Source organism: Empidonax traillii, unplaced genomic scaffold, assembly GCF_003031625.1.
Source record: "Empidonax traillii isolate 1590-97213 ecotype Southwest subspecies unplaced genomic scaffold, ASM303162v1 scaffold1297:size275931, whole genome shotgun sequence".
Taxonomy (NCBI): domain Eukaryota; kingdom Metazoa; phylum Chordata; class Aves; order Passeriformes; family Tyrannidae; genus Empidonax; species Empidonax traillii.
The window spans coordinates 218,140-237,576 of NW_020956490.1; the positions used below are offsets into that span (position 1 = coordinate 218,140).

Genomic DNA, 19,437 nt, shown 5'->3' on the forward strand with positions numbered 1-19,437 from the left:
CCTTTCCCCCTCCTGCCCCTGAGGCCCTACCCATGCTGGACTCATCTGTCTGCAGGATCTCTTCATGCTTGTAGGTGCCATTCATTATCCTGGTGGACGAGTTTTCCAGGACTCCGTTGGGATAATGCTCAGCCTCCATTTCCATCTCGCTGTCACTGAGGTGAAAAGAGGGAAGAAAGGTTAGATGTCTAAATTAGAAAGGCAAGAAATTAAGAGCTCAGGTGCCAAATGGTGCCCAGCAACGGCCAGCAGACCAGGAAAGGTGCCAGCTGGACTGCAGGGAGCCAGACGGTCTAAGTCAGTGCAGCAAAAATTTTTGCAGGCTTCTGAAGGCAATTTACAAAACAGGTTTCTGTTCTGAAAGTGCCTGTCGTAATTCCAGGTGCAGAGTTGCTTTGCATTTTCCCTTCAGGAGGTGTTCACCCCTGGGACAGCAAACAGCAGCCAGACAACAGGTAACAACACACTGACAGACTGCACAGGAGGGGAAGCTTGGCTAAGCCCTCAGTCCTTGCAAAGAGTGCAATACAGAACACTCAAATGTTCAAGACAGCAGAGTGACTGAGACTGCTGAATAACTACTGATTAGAGTGTCGAGACAATCTACTACATTGGGCTCCCAAGGCACCAGTGTAATGGGACAGCTTGGTGTCTGAAACAGGAGCATCATAATATTCCTAATGAGATAAAACTCCAAGCCTGAGCCACAGCAGGGGAAACTGGAACGAGTCTGTGGCTGCTGGGACTCGTAGTGACCTTGTAGATACCAAATACTGCTCAAAGGGGCAGGAGAGGTGACCTTCTAGCTCTTCAGAAAGCAGACTGAACCCTTTCCCACCATCCCACCCTCACTCAGGTATCTCCAGAGGGAAAAAAAATACCTGGTTTCTTGATTACTCGTACTACTGTGCTGCTGAGATTTGGTAGAATCTGTAGAATTGGACTCAGAGTAGTTCACAGATGAGGGGGAAGAGGAGGAGGAAGATGAAGATGATGAACTCAGTGCTGGGTATTTACTGTGACTCTGTTTGCTTTTTGTGGACATGACTCCATTGCTACAGGTTGGACTATCTGCTCCTGAAAGCCAAGAAGAAAAGACAAATGAGACCAGACTGACAATATTAACTCTGTTGTGAACTCAACAATTTGGCACGAGAGGCTTTGCTTTCTTGACCTCCTCCCACCACTACATCAGTGAGAACTGGTGACTGCACTAAAGGGCTGCCTTTAAAAAACCTCCTTTATTCAGAAAACAAAACCCGCTCTGCAGACAACTGTGGGAAATAACAAACGCAAAACCAGTTCTGCAACAGACATACAGGCTAACAGTGCATTGTCTCAGCTGGGAAAGGAGCATTTAATGGAGCAACATCCACCCTGGACACCTGCTCTTCTCGCTGGCAGACAAGGAGAACGCGCTTACCGGTGCTGTGAATGTGGGAGTTGCTTGATCCGTGTCTGGGACTGAGGCTGGGGGAGCCGGGGTAACTGTCCTGGGATCGGGGGCTGCGGGCACTGAAACAACGCACCTCGCTGTCCGTGCCATTCACCATCTCCACGAACTGCCGGCACCTGCGTTCATAGGAGGGGACAAGGGGAAAGGCTGCGTGACAGCCAGGATGCTCTGCACTGAGCCCTCCCCACCTCCTGAGCAAGGAACTCCCAGAAACTGCAAAGGACTTCAACTCCTTTCCTTTCAAGAGGACATTTCAGACTCCTGATGTCTTCGTACTGCAAAGGCTCTGATAAAGCTACGGGAAGGAGTTCAGAAACTGCAACTCTGATGCTAATAAATGGCAAGAAATTTCCCCAAAAGCAAGTTTAATTCCACCGTGCTAAGAAGAAAATGATCCTTTGCAGCTTTCACCTCCAGCTCCCCTGCAGGTACTCCAAAATTGAACTGTGGAACGGCTTTTTTTTTCAGAGGGAAGATACTAAATCTGTCCTTCGCTACTTTATCAACCTAAAAACACTGGTGGCCGATGGAAAATAGAGAAGAAAGAGTAAAAAATTCAGTGACAGTGAGGACAGTTCCTCATTTAGCTTTACTGGGAACTGTGCTCATGTCTCAGAAGGCTGGGGAGAGCTGCTCTGTACAGATGGAGAACTGGAACACTTCTACCCCACACAGCCTTTCTAGGAACCTTCACAGTGACTGCCACTGCTCCAGCCATGCAAGTTCTCCACAAGACAAGTGAAGACCACTTGTCAAGGAGTTTCTGGCAGTCAGCAGAGCTAAAATTCACCCAGCTTGGCCTGACCTCATGAGGCAAAGCCATAGTGGGTCTGAGTAGCAACAAAAGGGCTACAAGCACTATGCAAAGGGCTCCAAAATGGATCTCAGCTGGAATTCAGAGCAGTGTGTGCAGCTGGCCTGGATGTCTGGGCAGCCTCTTCTCTCCTGCACCTACACACTTCAGGAGGAGGGAGTATAAAGCTGTTCATACTTACTTTAACATGAAGAGCAGGTTGGGGTTATGTTCTAGGAGGCCAGGATAGAGCTGCTGGGTGGCTTCTATAGCCTCTCCCACTCTGCCTGCCAATACTAGCTTCTGTATTCCTGAAAGCAAAGGGACACCTGGTGACACACAGAACCAGCCAGAAGGGCTGTCTCATATTTGCCACCCAGCTCCCCTCCTGGCACAAGGGCTTGGGAGAACTGGGGACCACATTTTATTATGGATAGGGCGAGGAAAACCACCTGAAAATGAGGAAGGATTTGTTAGCAGCAAAAAAAAAAAAAAAAAAAAAAAAAAAACACACACCAAAAAACCCCAAAATGTACTTAAAACTAAAACTGCATTGTTTTTCCAGCACTCCTTGTAAAAAACAGAGGGAATTTTCTGAATGGCCTGTGAGGTGCTTTGCAAGCAGAGGCTCTGACAGTAAGGCTGTGGCTTTTGCTAACCACGAGCAGTTGGAAGCCCAGCCTGGTAAATCCTCAATACCAATCCCCAGTAACAAACTGCAGTGACTTGGCTCCCAGTTCTCAGTGTTTATTAGCTTGTTAGGGAAGCTGAAAGCTGGAACCAAAGCTGTGGCTCTCACACCAACACAAGAGCTCTCACTTCCCTCTGCTTCTTCCTCGCACGGCTGTTTTTCAAGTCTCGCTGCTTTTGACAGCTCTCACAGGTGCCATTCCCTTTTACAGCTCCCCTTCTTTTTGTTTTCCCATCTGTGTTTTCCTCACACCTTTTATTTAAGCCCCAGCTTCGGAGCTCTGTGTGATGCCTGCCTTGTCCCCTGCCCTCAGGCACAGGCGGCTGCACCGTCCCTGGTGCCTCCCCCTGAGGCTCCACCAGTTAAACCCACTCTGGCCGGGGTCAGGGTTGCATAATGCATGACCTGGAAAGCACAAAGCCCCATCAGCACTAACAGGCAGCAACTACAAGTTATTTAAAAAGCAGAGTCCCCAGATGAACCCGAGTGCTGGCTAAGCACACACCGATGTATGGAGAGCACAATGCTCCTGATCCGTAACAGTCACAGGAGAAGCAGTTCAACAAAGGGAAGGGCAATCTACAGGGTGGGATTCAACAGCCAGGAGAATGCAGAAAGCACACCAATGTTCTGCCACTCTGCAGTCTGAGCCCGTGAATGGGAGAGCTTAAAATAAAGGCACAGCTGGGGAAAGCTGTGGGCCTTATTCTGCAGGAATTCTGCCTTACAAGCTGAGAGACGAGCCACGTGGGAGAAAACAGCAGTAACCAAAACAGACCCAATGTGAATTCTTCACCCAGTGTGAGCTAAACACCTTGGCTGTGAATATGAAAAACCCTCAGTATGCGAAAATGGTACCCGAAATCAAAACAACGTGCAGAGGGACTGGGAGAGTGCTGAGCTCTGGGAGCTGCAGTCAGAGCAGAGGGATGTGTTGGGTCCCTGTGATTATGGGACAGCCCCTGCTGCAACACCTGCAGCAAAGGACTCCAATCACAGGCATCTCTGTGATCTGCCTGAGCTCAGTGACCTCAGCTCAGGCAAGGGCCAAGCACAGCAAGAACAGGGCAGTTCTCCAGGCAAAGGTGGCAGAGGGTGGAGGGGACAGTGATGACGGGGAAAGTGCTCCCAGCAGAGGTTCCCAAGCGCTACCGACCCACAGCAGTGTGCTGTGGAGAGCTTTATAACGTCACTCTTCACTCCTCTGCAGAGTCCTGAAGGGAGCACGTGGCCAGTGTGGGAATGGCCACCTGTGAGACTTACTTTGTCTATTCTTTATTGAGGTCTGTTCTTCCTGGATTGTGGTGTCTGTGACTCTGGCAAAGGCAGTTGCTGTTGAACAGTACCCATGATGAACCAAATATGATGAAACCATACTAGAAAAAAACCAAACAACAACAAAGAGATGAGGTGGTGAAACGGGGTCATCACACTGGAGAAGAAAAAGAAATCAACACAACAGAAGCTGCAATTTCAGTGACAAACTCAGCTTGCTTAGGACATAACCAGGCTCCTACTTCTTGGTCCAAACAGTGTAAATGTACATCCCTACAATCTTCCATGCAGACTTTGGCTGAAAACCTCTCCCATATCTTTTACATCTGAAACAGCAGCAACCCCCACAGGCAAGATGACTGAACAACAAACTCCAACACCAAAAAAAAAGAGTGTAAAACAATTCCAGCAAAACGCGCCGAGGGGCGATTTTTGCCGTAATAAAGAGAGCAAAAATCAGCATTTAAAGTATAAGAAAAGAGAGGAAGGGGGACCCCAGGGCAGTGACTCACTTCTGCAGCATGGCCTGCCACTCGCCCAGCCTGTCTCCGATGGGAAACCGCTTAATGGTGCTCTGGATCTTCGCCCGCCACTCCCTCATGTAGTCCTCGATGTCGAACACGAAGGGCTGCTGCCCAAAGTTGGCATCCACGATCTCTCCCGGAGTCTGGAGACCCACTGTGGGGTAGAGATTTGACTGGGAAGGGAGGGAAACAAAAAAAACAAACCCTGTGTTAAATGCAGTTTTCTCTTTCTGGTTCCAGTTATGTGGTTTGTTAAGACAAAAGAGCCGCTCTTTAAATTGAAATAAATATCATGGAATAGGAAGAGGCAACAGCCCTTGAGGTGCTTCTCGAGGAACTCTGTGATTTATTGTGCAGTTATGAAAGCTATGGCATAAAACCAGAACAGCAGGTTCAATCCCCCAGTGACTGAGCTGTGACTGCCTCTGTGGATGGCTTAGCTTTCTGCAGTTTCTACCAAAGTTCAAGATCCAGCAGATAATAATTAATATAATAATAATTAACATGGTGTTTAATATAATAATAATAATAATAGAATAAGAATAATAAGAAGGATCAATGGAAGGTGCATCATCTCAATCAACAGATGTATGTGTTCTCTGATGTTTCAACTGAGCTATTTTATCTGGATTTTTAGCAGATGAATTTCACATAAAGAACAAGCCTATGGATCCAAATGGAGGCTTTGACTCACCACCAGGGCATGGGGAAAATAGAAAGGTTACCACCATGAAAATACCTGTAAAATTCAGCCAATAATTCAGCTTCTGAAGATGACCTAATTGAAAATAGCCGGGCAAAGTCTATCTAGAAGTTCTCTGAATTCATGCCAGATGTGTTCTCACATCTAGGAAGTCACTGGGTTAGAGCAGTGCAAAGAAAACACAGCACGATACAGAAGAGCCACCAGAGATAAATGTTGTATTTAAAGTCAATCTCTCTATCCTTTCAAAAGTGGTTGACACGGAATTATCTCTAATGAGGGATCAGATCTTTTTCACAGACCATACTTAAGACTTTTTTTATTAACTCTTTAGTACTATAAACCCGAGAACTTCCAAAGCCAGGAGTCAGACACCCAAAACACTTGGAAGTCAGAAGAAAAAAAAAACCAATTTACAAGATATCATGTTATTTTTCAGCCACTTCTGGGTACGTTCATTTTTGAGGGGAAGCCGCTTCCCCTCAACTTCTCTAAAACCATCTCAGAGTTAAAATTCCATTTCTCACACGTGGGATGTGTCCTCTCTGTTTAGCAACTTTTGGGAACTACACATATCTCCAGCACCCTGCCAGATGCAGGCAGAGATTATCCCAGAGCCCACTGACCTGCCAAGTTCTTCAGGTGCACCTTCCCAGTGCCATCTGGACCACTTCTTGCCCCTGATGTTGGTGGCCAGTTGCTCACACCCCCCCTTGCTGATCTTGACCTGTTTTTTGACCCCCTTGCCCCTTTCCACTCCTGCAATCCCACCCTGGGCTCTTCCACATTCTGCTTGCTTTTTTTTTTTTTTTCCATTTCCTATTGTTTTAACAAACCTCCAGGCAGGATAGACCTGATCTAGGCTTGTATAAGTAAGAGTTAGGCCTAAGCATTGGCTTAAAGTGGTAAAAAAGGGGAAGCTCCCTCTGTGGGAACTCACTAAGCAGTTATTTTGGTATTAACTCCAGCCTGTGCTAAGCCAAAATGTGGTTTTTCCCACTATTGTATTTTTGGTACAAATGCAAACAGCCTTTAGAGGAAACCGAAACAAGATGAACCAAAACACGTTTCGCTGTGTCTGAGGCTGGTTTTCAATTTACAGGATCCACTTCAGCTTCCTAATACTGCAAATATTGCAAAACATCTGTCTTGGGCTTGGCACCCTCTTCTTGGGGAAAGGTGGTAACCTGAACTGTTTGGAACAACCAAGAATCCACGGATCAAAAAGGGAGCAAAAAGAGGACATGGAATACACCAGAATCTGCAAGGGTGAAGGAAGAAGGCAGTAATCCAAGGGAAGGATGTTAGAAAAGAGGCTGATGAAGTTGGGTGCAGACATCCCTAGGATGAAGCTGCCAGCACAGCAGCAGAGCCATTTAGCATATGGAGAGGAACATCCAAAATCCACATGGAGGCAGAAGTCTCCCATCCTTGCTTACATCCACAGTTCAGGGGTGGCATGACCCACACAGGCTCCTCTCATCCTCTTTTTAGAGAGGAATTATCTCATGAAGGATAATTCTCAATAGCAGGAGGCCTACAGGGCATCAGCTGTTCTTCTTGCTGGCCCAGAAAAACACTGTTATGGATTAGCTGCTGCTGTAAAAGCCAGGAGGGGATTTCCACTGAAAAACAGCTCAGCAAACCGGCTGGTAAAAGGCACAGAGACCCAATTAACCACTGGAGACTCCATTAAAAGGCATCTGAGTAGCTGACCCCAAAAACCCACCTGAGCAGGTCTTCTCCCAGTTTCACATTAAAACATCTCCTCTGCACAGGAGATGAATGAGCCTGAGATCCTGTCAGGATGATCTGGCCAGATCAACGAACAGCAGGACAGGGACGTGCCCTGGGCTCAGAAGGGCTTTGAGTTCAATCCCAGCAGCACTGTGAGACCTCCCTGCTGCAGAATCCTTTCTGTCTCTCTGCCTCCCCGATGGCTCATCCCCTGTTCCTAACAGAGACCCAGCACTGGGGTGAACAGCCTTGTAAATGCACATTAAAGGTACAGTCAGCTCACCCTGCACTCCTGCAAGTCATGGGATGAAAGCTAAGCTAAGCAGGACAGGGAATTCCAGCCTGAAAAGTCCGTGCTGGGAAGCTCCACAGCAGTTCTTGAGCTGTAAATGACACAGCAGTGGCACTTGTGCTGGACAGCTATTGCTGACTGACAGGAGAAGCAGCCCAGCCACATGAGAAGAAAAAGTGGGGAAAAAAATCAGGAGGAGTGTGGTATCCCTGTGATTCCTAATGTAATCTACAGCCAGAGGGAAAACAAAGAGCACCAAAAACTAAGGGTCACATCACAGAAGCTTCTTCTTGCTATGGATGCAAGGCTGTCACAAGACCTCACTCCAAAAGCTTAATCTTCATGGGCAGGCAAAATATTCTTTTCCTGCAGTGAACTGTACTTGGACCAAGTGAATAAACTGCTGTGAGAAAAGCCACACAAAGGGTTTCTGGTTTAGAACACACTAATATATTACCAAGTTCAAAGAGCCTAGAGACAAACAAACTAAAAAAGAGCTGTATTGACAGCTGAAGGGAAAAGGGCAAATCAAATAACTGGCATGTCCTTCAGTGCAGGCAGTGGTTGGGATATGGGAGAGATTTGTAAAGCCCTAAATCTCACTGGGAAGGTGAACTGGGGGACTCCTGGCCATTTTTTCTCTCAATACTAAAATCAGAGGACTAAAATATTTTTTTTTTTTTTTTTTTTCAGGAAGTACAGAACAAAGCAAAGCAAGCCTCCTTCCACACAACAGGGAGGTCAGCCAAGGAAACTGCTCATTTTGGAGGCCTGAAGTAGTTAGGGAAATGAAAGAATTCCTCAGAGGAAATTTGTTTGGGGTTATTAACTACAAAGGGCTGCAACCTTCAGGACAAGAAGTTCTGTGTGAAAGAAAAAGGAGCATCCTCATCATTCAGTAATATGTGTCACCACGTTGATTTTTTTTTTTTAACAGGATATCAAACAGAAAAAAAAAATCACACCCCCACACTCTTCCCCTTCCCTTCTGTTTGCATCTTTAGTTAAAATACTGAAAATAGGTATACTTACAGGGAGGTCTGTAAAGGCTATACCTGTAGGGGGAAAAAGATTAGAATTAAAAAGACAAAGGATTTTTTTTTCCCTGCTTGCCTACATCCTTAACATGATACAAAACTGTATTTCAACAAATCCCAGCTTTGACCCTGCATTTCACCACCTGACATATTCAGAAGTAACTTCCCTCCCCCAGTCCCCTCCTCTGCAAAGTTTTGCATCTGAAGGAAGGTTCAGGGTTTCCAACATCTCTCCCAAAAATCTCATTTTCTGAACGCAGCTCCTCTTTCCTTTGCTTCTCCCTCTGTTACTACGAAGGAGTAAAGTTTTCAAGACTCACTTTGGCTCTTCAGAAACAGAATTTTTGTATAAAAAATTGCTTTGGTTTTGGCTATAATTGGTTCTTCTTACCAGCCAGAGAGACTCAACACTTTGCATCACAGCTGGGGAACAGCCCAGCACCTCAGCTCTGCTGCTGCACTTCCAAGCATAAAAAAATGGGAAAAAAGATGTACGGTTTCACTTTTAATTTACACTTGGCATGCCAGAAAAGAGGCTGAGGGTGCTGGTGCTTAGCATGGCTAACAGAGTTTTGGCTAGAGACAACACTCAGCTGTAGTCAGGCTACCCCAGGCACAGCTCTGCAACCCATCAGCCTGAAATGGGAATTTAAAGCAGTTTTGGGAGTCAACACAGGAAACAAATAGTTAATGTTCAAACCAGCACAGATCTGAAATCGAGTGCTCGGAAAGAAATCCTAAATATTTTACTAATAAAGTCAAATTAACATCCTGGCAGTTTGGACCTTGTCTGCTGAGCACCCTCTCTATACTCAACCAGAAACTGTGAATGCAGGTGACGTTGAACACCTGAGGACAGCGTTCAGTGAGCGCTTCTCTCACCTCCTCACTTCGCCCAAATCTCGCTCCTCACTCAGATCTTTTTTTTTCATTCCACTTTGCAGTTGTTTTGCTCAGCTGGATGAAAGCTTGTTTGTACCCTTATGCCAGAATGAGGTCAATCTCCTTGAGCCTGATTGTCCTGGAGTCCCCCTCTGCCCCCCAGCACCACTCAGAGCCAAAGGGGGCCTGGCTCGTGTGGCTGCTTCCAGCACACGGACGAGGATGTGGGTTTTGAGTGGACTACAAGGTGGGTGGAAAATTGGCTGGGCTGTCAGGATCGAAGGGTTGTGATCAGCAGCTCAAAGTCCGAGAGTTGTCCCTCAGGGATCGATGGCAGGGCCAATACAGTGTAATTTTCTTTACCAGTGACCCCGATGATGGGACCGAGCACGCTCCCAGCAGGCTCACAACAACCAGCAGGGTGGACAGCAGCCTGCAGGGCACAGTGCTGGAGAAATGATCCAGCACAAACTCCCTGGAGCTCAGTAAAAGCAACTGAAGAGCCCTGCCACTAGGCTGTAATATTCCCAAAAACACGCCAGGCTGGGGCTGACTGGAGAGAAAGCAGAAGAGGATTCAGGGTCCTGCAGGAGACAGGAGGCAACAGAGACAAGCTGCAATGTGGGGGGGAATTCAGATCAGAAAAATTCAGTCTGAATGTGGTCAAACACTGAATTAGGGGACCAGAAAAAAACTCCTGGGTGATCTCCATTCTTGAAGACAGTAAAAGCTTGAGGAGTTTCTGAGTAACATGATGTAGCTGGGCATGCTTTCAGCAGGGTGTTGGATACACGACCCCCAGGGATCCCTCCCAGCAAAAATTACTCTGTGATTCTACAAATAAACTTATTACATTGCCCTTACAATAAGACAAATGTATGTTTTGCACCTTTTGTTCCAACAGCTAAGACTGATGAAATGCTTGATGGCACAGCACTCGATCTGTTCCACAAACACATCTCCTTTGAGTTAATCCTGAATCTGCACCCAGCAAACTCAACAGCACAGAGTGAAACAATCACAGCTCCAACTGGCCAGCTGAATGTCAAACTGCATCCTCTCTCTGCAGCAACTCCAAACCCTGGATCCAATCTAAAACAACAACCTTCATAAATTTAAGGACATAAGAACTGGACAACTCAAGAGGTCAGGAGGCAAGAGCAAAGGTGTGAAGAGCCTTCTCTCAAGTCCACAAAGTTAACATGATCATCAGGGCAGTGTCATAAAGGCATTAAAAGAGATCAACACCTTCACCTGCCATCTAATCAAAGGACTTCCAGCTTTCCATGATTAAAACACACTTGTTCACCTCCCCATGCACACAGCATATTTGTGGACCTCCTGGCCCGTCTCTGCTCTCCACCCAGTAACAATCATCCTGTCTGCCTCACCACTGTCCTCACAGGACATCTCAGAATTCAACAAGACAACGTGCACTTGGGTGTGGAGCCACAGCACTGCCCTGCCTGCATGTCAGGACACTCCCCCAGCATCTGTTTAGGTAACTGTGATCCAGAGAATCCTTGAGCAGTGCTGATGTCCCTGCCCATAGCAGAGTAGTTGGAAGGAGATGATCTTTAAGGTCCCTTCCAACCCAAACCACTCCAGGATTCTGTGATTTTAAATTTGATTACCCTGAAGTGTTGTTTTAAACAACCCAACGCTCTTGCTCTCTGCAAACTTTATTTGAAGTTTTGCGGACAAACCTTATTAACCTGGGAGTGACACCTGTGGATCTCTATGACAACAGATTTCTTTCTTCCTTATCCCTAATGTTTCCCTCAGTCCCTAAACTGGCTGCAGAATGGATATTTGACTTTACAGGTTCACTTGGTCATTCCAAGAGCCTGCACTAGAACTCGAGCTACAGGAAGTTTTCTATGCCAAGACTTCAGAGGGTTGTGTGCTCTTTTTATAGCCCTGCTGCTCCATTTACCTTGGTCTGCTGTCCAAGTCTGAGCTCTGAGACACTCCTAAATTATTCCCTGAGCAAACTCATCCACTCCAACCCAGAGACCTGGAGCAGTCACATTCTCTCCTTACATCCTAGTCCAAGACTTTCCTCTTAATGGCTGCAGCCCCAACATTTCTCCCTCCTTCTCTCCTAATTCACCCTCACCACACTTCCAGCCACATCTCATTATGTTTTTTTACTGCCAGGACTCTGCTCAGGACTTGTCAAAAGCGTTTTCATCAGCAGCCAGAAGAGACATTCAAGACATTTTCCAGAACAGAGAATTAAGACTACATACGATGTCAAACAGTTTTCATGTGACGTCTCCAAACAAAGTTCAAGACTTAGCTCCAACCAGAACATCCAGAATTTGGGATGGCCAAGAAAACAGTTCTTATACAGTGCTCCTGATGGATCTGATTAAATGAAAAAGTATGGAGACAATGGAAGATAAAAGTTAAGCAACAGAAGAAACTGCAAGGAAAACAAAAGGGGGGCGTCTAATTAACAGATGGAGAGGAGAGGACTGAAATGGTGGAGAGAGAAATGGAAAGACAGAGCTACAGTAATTCTATTAAAAGCAAGACAAATTCAAACTCTGAAACCCTACTCTCGAGCTAACTGGCCTCACAAAGGGGCTGATTAGTCTCATGAATATTTTTAGTACCTGCAGCAGGATTACACAATGACCTCATCTCCTAAGAGGAGATGTGGGACAGCTACAGGGGCTTTATGTCAGGGAACATCAGGAAAAAACACATTCAACCCCTTCCTGGTAAACCTTGGGTTTGCACAGCACAGAACTGAGATTCTCAAGTTAGCACAAAACATCACAAAAAGTTCAAGATCTGCAAGGAGATGCTTCCACCAGTGAAGAAAGCATTCTGACCTGCAGATAAACTGCCTCTGCCTCCACTTGGTCCTGGTTCCTCTGCTGACACCTCCCTCACGTGTGTCCTCCTGAGCCCACGAGGAGCTGAGCAACAGCCAGGAGGCTGCAATCTGCGGCCAAGGGGCTCCCCTCCTCAGCTATCTACAGGAAACACTGTGTTTCTTTTTCAGTGACACAAACAGACACCACTGGCCCTTAACAATTGCCTCCCTGGGTGAGGTTTTCATTCTGCTTTTTGTAAAAAAGGTGGGTCAAACGTTCCTGCAGCTTTTGTGGGGTCACCCAGCAGGGACTGAGCTCTGCTGCTCCGTGGCACCTCCATCCCTGTCTCCTCTAACCACACTGTCCCACACTGCCCCATCTTTGAAGGAAAAGGAGCACTAAAATTTAAGAAGGGAAGACCAGATCACTTTGAATGTCCCAAACAAAGCAGATCTCTGAGCAGGACACCACGCAAAGAATCAGAGGGTGGTAATGACGAAAGGCAACACAGAATTACTGAACTGGGCTCTTTGTTTGGCTCCATCTGCTCAGACACTCAGGCACAACGTGGTCCTGACAGAGCAAGCGACAACTTTTCAACCAAATTAACAAATTCATATTCATTAAACAGAAGGCCTGGCCTGCTCCTGACTCTTACACTTCCTTTGTGGTGAAAAGCAACAGCACTGACAGGCTGAAAAACAGTGAAGCTGGAAAACCACCCACTCCAACACCACAAAACATCCACAGGGCCACAGCACAAACCACTACAGGCCTTCTGTCTAAATATGTGCTAAAAATCAAGGACAGCAACTAAATGGAGAGATTTTTGTGAAATATTTTGAACTATTTCATCACCTCAGTCGCTGTTGTATGAACTTATCTCATTCCTAAGCAACAGCTCATGCTCTACACCATCAGCTGCTGCTCTCAAGCCTCTTACTTGTCTTACCAGTACTGGACTGACAGGGGCAGCCTGAACAGCCCCAGCTCTCTCAGCCTTTCCTCCCAGGAACAGATGCTCTAATCCCTTCATCATCTGGGCAGCCCTTTGCTGGACTCCCTCCAGTACGTCCATCTCTCTCTAATCCCAGGGAGCTCAGTCCTTTTCCCAGGAGCTCACCAGATATTATGCCCCCTCCAGGCACACCCTGCACTCCAATCCCACTCCCTCCATCAGCCCAGCCAGTAACTGCTCTGTTAAGTGTTTTGAGCAGGGTGTTCTTCTACCAGCCTCTTCATCTTGAATTGACGCAGCGAGGAGAAGCAAAGGAAAGGAGAGCTTGTCCCTCCCTGCCAAACCAAATGAATCCCAGCACAAAAAAGTGAGAGGAACTTATAAAAACTTTCTGCATCTCTTATGTGACCAAATAAAAAAAAAAAAAAAAAGACAAGAATTTATCTGGGGTGGAGAACGTGTCATCCAAGAGAAAGGTATTTTAGGGAAAAATGGCCAAAAGTTTCTATTTTAAAGAAATCAGCTATGACAGATGTCTGGAAAACATCTGTGAGATATTAATTTGGGCAAAATTTTGAAGTCCTTCAAGTTTAGGACAATAACTGAAACAACTGTGGAATGAACCAAACTAACAGCCAGTGCTTAAATAAGAGTTCTTATGCTGAATCCATGTTTAGCTTCGGGAATGCTCAGGGGAATGAAAAGTCCCTCTAAAAATGAAGACACCAGGAATTTAACTTCCCACTTCTTTACTTCCCTGTTGCCCAGCCAGGCAATCCTAATCTACCTGAACAAATCGAGCAGCACAGACACCTCTTTACCTGCTGGAATTATTTCTGTCTTGGAGCCAATTCCCAACTCCTGACTGCTGCTGAGTGCTCTCCTCTCTTCCATTTCTTAAACCTTACCCACAGGCACGGGCCAAGAGTTACAACACAGGGAAGTGCTAAACAGCAGCGAGGGCAGGGCTGGAGCACCCCTTTCCCTGAAAACTCCTTCCCTGACTTACCTAAACTGTGGCCATTTTTCGTGTAGAAGCAGGTGTTGTTGATGAGGTTGACGCAGCAGCCGATCACATCCCCAGTGGTGAAGGTGGGGCCGTAGGGCTGCCCCGTCCCCGAGGAACAGAAGGAGTGCCCATCGTCCCCGTGGTACCCATAAGAATGTTTATCCCATCCTGCAAAAGACAAGACAAAAAGAACAGGGCAGCAGTGAAGCCAGTTGAGCACAACGATGTGCAGCTACAGCTCTCAGGGCACAGCTTTCTGTAGGAGAGTCAAGCTTTGATTCCCGTTCCTGATTCATCCCAATGTTAAACTTCACATACTGAAAAGAAAATAATGGTTTTTAATCATACAGCCTTATTTAGGGTTTCAAACTCATTTATGCCTTATGAAAAATAATAAAAATAATAAAGTGTCAAAAGTCATCCTGACGGATTCCTTTTTTGGTTTAAAAATCATTGAACCCCCGTTTCTCTTTTATCTTGCCTGAAGTGAAACGAAACTCCTTCTTGTAAAACATTTGTGGCTCCCAAAAGCACAATCTTCCTGCAAAAGCATATCAAATAATTCCCAACCTGTTGCAGCTTTGTCTGTAAGTGCTATCACAGGCATAACGAACGCATGGAGGCAATTTTGGCATCCTTAAATCCATATTTCCCTTCTAACAGTCGGTAAGGATTGCTGTGTTCCCTTTGGGCCACAATATTTCCCACTCTGCAGACAGCTTCAAACACAAATGCCTTCAAATGCTGGAGCAGCCACATGCTCAGGGTTTCTCAGAAAAGCCCAAAACATTCAGTGCATGCCCAAGGCCCCCCTCTTCATTGCACCACTCCAAATGAACCCCAGTGGGAAAGTCAGGGAATGGAGCAAGACTGAAACAACCCACGGTCCAAGATTTGGGACCTCAGAGCGAAGTTTGGGAGCCAAAGGCGCGAAGGACTCCTAGTCCAGAAATAACGAATAATTTCCTCCAATAAATCCCACACATCCACAGGAACAGACTGGGATGTCACAAGAGTCAGCTCTGTCTTCCCTCGGAGCAGCTCCAAACGAGCTGTTGACAGTAGCACCAGTCCTGTTTGGTATTTTCATGAGAGGCAGGGACAGCAGCACCGCCAGCACCCTCAGCAAGCACGAACCCCACGCCAAATCCACTTGCCAAAACAAAGGAGGGAGAGACGGGGGCTCTGGAGTCTGTTGTCAAACTTGCACTGCTAAGATTTCCAGCCAGTAAAAATATCACTGAAATACTGAGTTTTTAACACTCTGGCTCCTTTCCACTATCCCTCTTGTTTTACCCACTGCCAGCACCGAATAGATCATTTCTGTCTCCCCAAAACCAGACCTGTTACACGAGTGCCAATTCAGAACTTCTCTAATGAAGCTGCTGGTAAGTTCAGATGACAAATCAATTAATCTGCTAAGCTACTTATAATACAATCCAAACACAGACTTCCAGCTCTTCTGCATACAAAACATTCCTGGCATCACAAAGCATTTAACAAGAACTTGTCATCAGTTGCATCCAAGCAGTGAAGTGTTTACACATCATCTGCTGGGTAAGGCTCCTGTGAGGAACATGACAAGTGTGTCCAACTGTGAGGACAATCACAAAATACTTGTGCCAACGCAGTCACTACTGGGTCTGTAGTGTAAGGGGGGAAAAAGGGGATAAATTACCTATAGATTACAAGTGTCCCTACTGAGCTGTTCCTACTGGTTCTCGCTGCAGCACCAAAGGTGGTGATGAACTCCAGTGAGACGAGACTGAATAAAGGCCTTGAGGACAGTGACAAATGTGGTATGTACTGCAAAACTGCCTGGAAAAAGCTTGTTTTGAGTCTTAATTAAGGTAATCCACTCACCCAGCACTTTGCTAAGGATATACCAAGTTCACTGTTTTGTAGCACTGAACCTGGACATAACCCCCAGGGCTTTAAATCCTGTCAGGCTTATCAAATCACCATGGTCATCTTGAAAAAACAAGCCAGAGTTGTTTGAGAGAACTTACTGTACTCCCTGTAAACATGAGCTGAGTGGCATTAATGATATGCCTATCATTAAGTTATTTATTAATCAAATCATATATCCCTATTTCTAAAATTCAGCCCAGAATAAACACGAGGGCAGTGGCGTACAGGTCATTCAGCCAATCTTCTGAAATTTCCTAATAATCTGACTTAAAAATAACAATCAGCACTTCCAGCACTTCTGGGTCAAAGTTATCTGGGCCTGCTGATTTAAATAGCCTATCCCTGTCGGAAGTGTTTGGCATTATCTTGGATTAGCAGCAGAACGGGGAGTAACTCATCACAGGTATTTTGAAAACAGCCTCCGACTTCACTCCAAACACAAAACACTCGCTGAAAACTTGGGCCCTTGCCGCATCATTAACAATTTGCTATCGCCACCTAGTAATGGGTCTGGGATATTGCAACCCCGTCTGTGACTCCCATGACACAATTCGTTTCCTCCAGTGACTCAACAACCCCTTCCCTTTGCAAAGCCCAGCAGTGCCGTTCACTCAATGCTCCTGAAACAGTTTTGTTTCCATTATTATATTGTTCAATCCTCCATTAAGCACGTGTAAACACTCGTACCATCCACTGTATCCTGCGACAAGGAGTTTGACAGTGTGAACTTCAAACAGCGTGAAAATGGGTCTGCTGCTGCTTGTACTGGATACCCTGTGGTTCTTGCACTGGAGAGGATGGCAAAGTGTGGATTCCATCTCTCCAGAAGATATGGAATGATATATATATAATGATATCTCCAGATATCATTATACAGACTTCATAAAATCCCCCATAATCATCCCTTTGGCAGAGGTCAAAGCAGAACCTCAACTCCTAAGAGTTTTCTCACTACAGCTCATTTTGAAGACAAGAATACTTTGAACATGCCAATCAGAACCACTCAGGACCTCAGTAGCTAGTGAGCAAAAAAGAGGTTAAAATTACACCCCTTTGAATTGAGCCCTTCAACCCCAAAACTCAAAAATACATTTAAATATTTCCTAATAAGATGCAGAATAGCTCAGACTGTGCAAGCAGCAAATGGAAAGAAAGAAAAACAGAAACCACGAGTAGGGCTTGGGAGGACATTTTCATACGTTCAGCACCCAACTAAGTTCTGTTTGGCCTGTGAACAAGAAAAAGCTGACATGTTGATCTTCTTGGCAGACTACCTTGATCCCAAAACACAGCGAAAAAAATGAACAGCAAGTTCCACTGCTGCTGCTTGATAAACAGGTCAGAATTATGCAATGTCAGACCACATGGCAGAAAAGACTCCAGTTACTTCAGGACACAGTTACAGGATCAGCTGATAAATGGTCACTCTTGAGCAAGCCCTGGAGTTAAATGCACCCCTGGCTGTCCTGCATCCCTTCCTGCTCAATCCCAACTTGCCCATTCCATGTCAGCCTTGCTTTACACTTGGCTTTTTGGGCAGATCTTGATTTCTGTACCTGAGATCAGGCACTGCCCCATAAAGCAGCGAGTGGGCAGTGGTTCTGTTGGGCTGGCACACCATTTACCTCTCAGCACCGTGGAAATAACACGGTGTTCTTCCTTTCTGCTCCAGGAGTGCCAGCAACATACACAGAACTTCTGGACAAAACTGGCACCCTGGGTACATCACAAATCTGGGAAAACCAGATTTCCAGGGAAATCCAGGAGCTGGATGTGCTGCTCAGCCTTGGAAGAGTGGAGCATCCTGCAGAGGATGTTCTACTGCAGCTCAGCCCAGGGCCTTGCTCACCACACGTTCAGTGGAAAGCCAGCTGCAATCAGGGAAACCTGGGACAGCTGGGGCAGTAAGGAATGGTGAAGGATGCATTTGGAAAATTCAGATGGATTCCATATGAAAAGCAGATGGATGTTCCTCAGAAAGAATCTGAACATTTGTTAGTATGGTTTGTGGTCTGTTGTATCCCGAGTAATGTGAGTTTGGAGGCTTTATTGTTCAGGACTGACCCCAGTGACTGCTCTAGGCTTTCCAAATTTTACTTGTACCTGCCTTCTCTCTTCCATACTTTGAAACACTTATCATTTTTCTCCCCTTCCTACTCCTGCCCAGTATTTTGCCTGTGGCATTCCTCTTCCCACCCCTCTGGCTTCCCACAGCTGCCCATGCCAAGGCAAGTGGTGTGCAAACCCCAGCTGCCAAAGGACAAGAACTTGTGTCAGCACACTGAAACGAACCAAACAAAATCATTTTAGTAGGATTTACCGAATCCAAAGCGCAGCAGAAACAGATGTAGAAACTTTGCTTGGACAGCGCTTGGGGAATGGGACGTGGAGGGTGGAGGCAGCAGCAGAGTCACTGCTGGACCACGTTCCAGTTGGAGGCAGGGCCTTTTCCATGCGCTGTGCTGTGCAGGCTGCTGCTGCTCAGCCAGCTATGGGGCTTTGGCAGCAGCAGAGCATGATGTCAGTGGAGGGGAAGGGATGTTAAACAGAGGCTGAACAGATGGAATACGGGCGCACGGAGAAATAGGACGCTGCTTCTACAACGTCCTGGGCTGAGCAGTCCCAGGGGCAGGGACAGGACAAAAATAACTATGGGGCAGAAGCTATTACCACAGCAGAAGTAGAATCACCCTCTGCTGACTGCTCCACCAGCTTCCAATGGATTTGGCTCTACAGGTGGCTGTGCCTCTGGTGCACGCCAGCCCAGCACAGTCAGCACAGGCCTTTCTCCCAGTGAGGGGAAGGCTGAGCAAGACCTGGTGCTCCCATGGCCTCAGAAGCCAAATGCCTGGTCATGAGAAGTCTGCTGCCTCAAGAAAAGTCTGGGGAGCTGCAGCACCTCAGCTGTCCTTCAGTTTTGGAGCATTTGTGACAAATCATATGAAGCTGCAGACGCTTCAGATGTTTGGGTGAGAGCAAGGAGGTCGCCTGGTTTTTCTTTATTCAGCTGTGGTTCAGAATCAAATCAACTATTAGTGCTGCAATACATCTTTCTGCCTCCACAATAAGCCAACAAAAATAGCTGCTCACTGGCCACAGCAACCTATGCTATAGATTTGGTGTGGTAGGAATAGGGGAGGCAGGTCCTGGCATGGAACAACTGTCTAGGTACAGTCCCAACACCAGCTGCAGGACAGGAATAGGCCCAGGGAACAGCGTGCTTAACACATTACAGCATCTTCCTGGCAGCACTTCAAGGCCTTGGACATCTGCCCAGAACATGTCAAGGGTAAAAAAAAAAAAAAAAAAAAAAGGAAAGCCCCTAAAACCCACCAGGATAT

The 19,437-nt window shown here is 46.4% G+C and overlaps 1 protein-coding gene across 5 annotated transcripts in view; it reads right to left on the minus strand.

The window, feature by feature from the left end:
* RANBP10 (RAN binding protein 10) overlaps positions 1-19,437 on the minus strand; it is a 48,862-nt gene that overhangs the window by 4,323 nt on the left and 25,102 nt on the right. For 4 of the 5 annotated variants that reach the window (XM_027906442.1, XM_027906446.1, XM_027906445.1 and 1 more), the window contains 8 exons: positions 14,186-14,353; positions 8,504-8,526; positions 4,728-4,912; positions 4,204-4,316; positions 2,452-2,560; positions 1,424-1,572; positions 882-1,077; positions 31-155 (listed from right to left, as the gene is read on the minus strand). In XM_027906442.1, coding sequence (XP_027762243.1) covers positions 31-155; positions 882-1,077; positions 1,424-1,572; positions 2,452-2,560; positions 4,204-4,316; positions 4,728-4,912; positions 8,504-8,526; positions 14,186-14,353 — 1,068 coding nt within the window. Of the gene's footprint in view, positions 1-30; positions 156-881; positions 1,078-1,423; positions 1,573-2,451; positions 2,561-4,203; positions 4,317-4,727; positions 4,913-8,503; positions 8,527-11,642; positions 11,761-14,185; positions 14,354-19,437 lie in introns of those variants that run through there. The other variant, XM_027906447.1, reaches the window with a different exon arrangement.